The sequence below is a fragment of the Protopterus annectens genome, chromosome 12.part0 (assembly GCF_019279795.1).
Source record: "Protopterus annectens isolate FY-2018-M chromosome 12.part0, PAN1.0, whole genome shotgun sequence".
NCBI classification, from domain to species: Eukaryota; Metazoa; Chordata; order Ceratodontiformes; family Protopteridae; genus Protopterus; species Protopterus annectens.
Genome location: NC_056746.1, coordinates 60,453,942 through 60,459,941, shown reverse-complemented (window position 1 = coordinate 60,459,941; position 6,000 = coordinate 60,453,942). Strand labels below are relative to the sequence as shown.

Here is a 6,000-nt window from a genome sequence, read left to right as displayed (position 1 = left end):
GCATTATATTACATTGTATTACACTATATTATAATATTATTATTATTATTATACTAGATTAAGCTGTATTACTGTCTGCTAGTTAACACAGGGGATTAAGGCTTTTGAGCTGTTAATGAGCTATTCCATGTAGTCTAGGATATAGAATTTGATGCCTTCCACTGCCATTTGTTTATTGTGTGACTGACTGAATCAATTAACGAGAAAATAACCCTAGGTTATCCCTTAAAAAGGGACACTTTTGTCATGTAAGCTTATCCACATATTTAAAACATTGTAACGTATAGAGGACATGACAGGCATTTTGTAATCTGTAAATCGCATGCTTGAAACTAATTTATAACAGTTCAGTGAAACTGAAATGTATTTATGTTTTATGGATTTGCAAGCTGAATGTGATGCACATATGAGCATTTGCGATTTTTTTTTTTTTTTGGGACTTAATAAAAAAGTGGAACCCAAGACTCGTGATTAGTTAGAAGCTTTGTTTTCCGTCTTGTTTAAGAAGCATTTCACAGAATATGTAAAAAAATCTATGCTTTTCTCAAGCAAATATTAATAACATTTCTGAGTTAAAGCAGTGAATTTTAGTAGGAAAAGTATTGCCCAGTAATAATGCATTTCTTACACCAGTTACTAAAGTGTTGCTTCCATATATATAGAGCCAGTGCAGAAGGCAGTAGCAATAACATGAAGAAGTCAGTAGATGGCTGTAGAAAAGTACCTTCAACACCACAGTGCCAGAGTAATACAACTAGGGAAGGCCTTGACCTGACTGGTTGCTGCTTTTATCTGAAGTACATTTAAAGAGATAAAGGGGAAGCACTGTGCAGAACATGATTTCTACTTTGCCGTAGCGGCTTTGCTTTGAATTTGAACATTTCTCAAGTGAATGTCTCATGAACTGGGTGTCCCTGAGGAAGAAAAGAAGGTAACGGTCTCAGTGTGACTGGAGTCACTTACGTTATACTGATGCTTCCTCTCAAGTCGCCTAAGACTCCATCCTTTAAATTCCTACAGAGGAGGCTACTGTGAAATCCCACAGCAACTGTCAGAAATTTGTGTATTCCTTTATTTCCTTGTAGATTGTCATTGCAGGTATTTGTTTTGAGTACATGGGACTAGCTCACTAAACAGACACCACCAAGAATTGTTACCTAAGTAAGCCTGAAAGTAAATAAGAAGGGACAGGCAGAGTTAGTTTAAAAAAGAAAAAAAAGGAAAAAAGACAGCCTGAAGCAAATTTCTTCACATACAGAAAGAGCCAGTGAAACAAGTGCATTTGCAGTAAACAAAATACAACTAACGTCTTGTGTAAGAAAAGAAGAGAACTGTAAGGACCTGACAGAAAAGGCACGGTTTCCTTCGCCCAGATTCATTTCCTTGCCAGACATACTTGGTGAAGTGCGAACACTTTTTTCCGCTATCACACCCTTGAGTCTTCTTGCAGGATGATGATGTATTTGTGGGTAGGTAACATCCGTCTCCACTTGTTCTCTTATTTATAAACTGATATTATGTATGAGCTTTAGTATGTAACAGCAATATTGTTATCAGTTTACCTGTACATATCTCCATCACAACATACCAGTTATTGGTATTTTTTTGTAATAGCATGCTTATTTTATTATTTTTAGCAGATAATGTAATCAATCTTATAAATATTCAAATAATCTCAACAGCAGGAAGACCACGCACTGCATGTTTAATATACTAATGCTTATTTATTTCATCAAACGATTACTAGTTTACAGCAATGACATGTCATTAGAATGCTGAATGTAATTATTTTAAAGTTATGCTATGCTCTATGCGGATTTTATTAGCATGCAAGTAAGTTCTATTGAAATCTATAAACTGTGTAAAAGACATTTCCCAGTTTTATCACTCGTTTTCTAAAGAGGTGTATTATCCTTTCATTGTGGTATGTGATAAGCAGGTCTAATATTCTGAAAAAGTGAAGCTGTTTTCTTTATTTAACCAAGCCTAGCTGGGAACTCCTCCTATAAAGTGACATAAAAAATATTTGCTGACGTATTCTGATTTTAAGGTGTCTTGCTCTAATACTTCTGTGGTGTTTTAATAGTTATTACTGATTTCTATTGTAAATAGATGAAGTGCATTCATTCAGTGAAATTCTGAGAGAGAAATGTGCATTAAGTGTTACTGTCCATGTGAATAAGATAACACTAAACACTTGACACATTTTTCTTGTACAGTCTGCCTATATTGATATCATAAATTGTCATGTGGTTTTATATGTGCTTTCATAAACATTTATTCCAATATTTTCTTGATATAGTGGCAGATTATTATCTAGGCTAAATGTCTTATTAATTTTTGTATTACTATAGATTTGTACACTGTGTCTGGTTTAACAGTATGAGTATGTATTTGTTGATTCCAGTCTCTTTTAAATGTTTTATTGTTTGTATCACTATAGCATTCATTATATGTCGTGGCTATGCTGGGCAGACTCATTCATATAGTCAGAAATATGTGTTGAAATATTTTCATGTATTGAAATTTTCTGTTTCTTTATCATACTTTTTAAATGCATTGCAATAAACATTGAGCTACTTTTCTTAACTTCTTGAAATTAAGGCATTGATTTAAAGTCATTTAAAACTGGTATCACGTTTAGCAAGTAATTCTAAGAAACATGATTAAAGATGGTTTAAAATATATTTTGTGGCTACATTTTGACTATAGCTTAATTCAAACAAACTTCAATGTATAACTTCAGATACCGATCACTAATTTAATATTTTGTACTTTTCTTCAACTGTATGGAGAGCTTATCTCCAACATCAAGTTAACACATTGTTAATATCTATATATCTGTACAGAAAACTCAAAATGCAACTGAAAGTTCATAACAGAAAAAAATATTTTCTGCATATGCAAGCATCTTATTTATCTGCTAAATTATAGCTGTTGATCGATTGTTATACTAGTAAGTGAAGTAAATTATAGCCGTTTAACTGTTTTTCTATGATATACTCTATAAGCCTCCATAATGTTTAGTAGAAAGACTGGGCAACACATCAGAAGGAGACAAGTAAGAGCAGGTTATTCATAGTTCTTAAATATGTTTACTTACCATGTCTTTAAATTTTATTTACTTACTTGGGATTATTTTGTACAGTGTTTAGTTAGATCCATCATGCTAGACTAACACAGAAAAAAGTACTACTTTTTCATCCCTATGTAGTGTAGTTTCACAGATCAATTTCCCATTGCTACCACAGAAAAAGTATTTTAATAACTGTCTTAATTAAACAACAATGCTTCATATTCAGCTGAATGACACAAAGTTCCAGAAGGGCTAAGAGAAGTCTATAAAATAGCATTTATTTGTTTTTAATTTTCAGTTGCCATTCCGATATTATGAATGTGATATAATCAAATAGCTGTTTTTTTCATAGGTCAGCTTATATAAGCATGTTGGGTGTTTTAATGGATTTAAGAAAATTAGACTAGTTTTAATTAAGTCTAAAGCTACTTTGATTATCAAATTGCAATGGGTTACTCTAGCATTTTGAATTGTCTTTAGCTTGTCACAAAATCCTAAAATGAGTTAAGATTAAAAAAAAGACCCTAGAGTTCACCTGTTTCTATTCATGTAACATACAATCTCTGTTATTCTTCAAGTTAACTTTTAAACATAATCAGATATCCTATCATTGTCCATAGGTAGAAATATAAGAAGGAGATCCAGAAATAAGATCAAATGTGACACCTTGGAGCATGGTGAGATTCAATTAGGTCACCACGGTCACATGATTTATTGAGGTTTGTTTTCAAGTGGTAGTTAGTCTGCTAGAATGCCCTTATTTCTGTAGAATTGAGTGAAACATTAAATACCTACCCCTGTGACCTGTGAAGGAGCAATGTCCAGATAAAGGGTTTAGACTCTGACAGAGTCAAGGCATTGCTTTATGACACATATCTAACATTCTGAAAACAAACCCTCCCTTTCTGAGGTCACTGTCAGATGAACATCTAGTTTGTGAGAGTAGCTAACAACTATTTTTCTCAGGGTCTAAATATAATTTATTTTAGATTGACTACAGTGTGATTCTAATACATATTTATATTACTCTCATACATACACTTCAGTGTGCTTATTTTAAAAGGGATTGTATTGTGGAAATCCTGCATCATTTTTTTCCTGATGGTGTTAATACCTTCCATGTGGACATATAAACTTACTGTTTTGTTCCAAAGTCTGCTGTTTGCTATTTCTTAAAGTGTTTTTTTAAGACACTGAGCTTTAAACTTACTGAGTTACATGAATCTTGACTAAGATGTCGCAGACATGAGCTAAGATATACGTAAAATGAGAGTCAAGCACTCAGACAAGTTTAAAATGCAATGATAAATGAGTGTTCTGTGCTTTGTGGATTAGCTGCATCCCTTCAGCTGTACAAATTTAATATTAATCTTCCTGCTTTTGCCTCAAGAAATAATTATCTTAGGTACCTCTTAACACAGATAAAGGGCTGTCTACAGAGACTAGAAAGAAAAAAAAACTTGGTCAGGGTCTCAGATTATGTCTATACTACTGATCTTTATATGCAAAATATATATGACATGCTTATATTTTGTTGGTGCATATACAAAGTGTATGCTTTGTGAATGTTTATATGCATGCACACACACAGATATATATATATATATATATATATATATATATATATATATATATATATATATATATATATATGGTATACATTCATTTAGTCGATTATATGATCTCCGAACATTAGTTTTTCTGAACCAGAATGCTGATTTTTAAAGTGGCAAATGTCGTACAAAACACTGAATGCAACATTTCCGACTGCTCTACCACCTAAACAAGCACTAGCATGGGTCAAAATTGTGTGCTTCAACTATCTCTGGTTCAAAAATATGAGAACCTGGTGCACTGCTTTCGACATTTGGTACGTCGACAAGGTAACTGGTGGCTAAATGTATACCTATATTTATATATATATATATATATATATATATATATATATATATATATATATATATATACATATACATAAGAAACACACACACATATATTATGTATTATGTGCAATCACATGAATGCATATTACATATACATACACATATGCATATACAATTATATGCATATGCGCACTACATTTTTGCATATACACATGCACACACACATGCATGCTTGCTGATCTTTGTGTGGAGACATATATGCAGATGTTCTTTAGTTGCAAATTCTAAATGTATTAATTTCTTAATTATGAATGTGTGTGTGTGTGTGTGTGTGTGTGTGTGTGTGTGTGTGTGTGTGTGTGTGTGTGTGTGTGTGTGTGTGCGCATGTGTGTCTGTGTGTGAAGACAGAGAAACAGATATTTAGATAGATGGATAGATAGATGGATGGATAGATAGATAGATAGATAGATAGATAGATAGATAGATAGATAGATAGATAAATAGATAGATAGATAGATGGATAGATAGATAAATAGATAGATAGATAGATGGATAGTGTTGGGTAGTGATGGTTAAAGTTCATTAACTGTTTTACAAAAAGATGGGCATTGCATACATTACTATATGTAATGCAAGGTGACATGCATTGCACAGAAAACAAGCAAAAGTTACAATTGTTGTACAGTTTAACGATTACAAAATATAAATTAAAACTTTTGGATGAATACTTTCTGCAGGCTATGTCAGCTTAAAATGTGCAGTGTTTCTCCCAATATTATGTTTCAATTGTAGATGGTAAGACTCTGTTTAGGAACTTTCTCAGTACAACCCATAGTTGGTATTCTCTTCATCTTGCAGACCCCCTTGGGATCTCACAAGAATGTAGTGCTTCATCTATCTGAGGGTATATCAAAGAAAAAAAAATCAAAATTAAATGAAGCAGATAAACAAAGCACCTGCTCCTTAATATCACTTTGAGTTATGATTGATGAATTGCAATTTTCCTAGTAAGCATTGCAAGGGGTTATATTTTACCTACT

General features: G+C 32.5%; 1 protein-coding gene across 1 annotated transcript in view; it reads left to right on the top strand.

Moving 5' to 3' along the window:
• The first annotated feature begins 860 nt into the window (after positions 1-860).
• Positions 861-6,000, top strand: part of RBFOX1 (RNA binding fox-1 homolog 1) — a 1,735,725-nt gene continuing 1,730,585 nt past the window's right edge. The window contains exon 1 of the mRNA XM_044089088.1: positions 861-1,469. Coding sequence (XP_043945023.1) covers positions 1,452-1,469 — 18 coding nt within the window. The 5' untranslated portion in view covers positions 861-1,451. The remainder of the gene's footprint in view (positions 1,470-6,000) is intronic.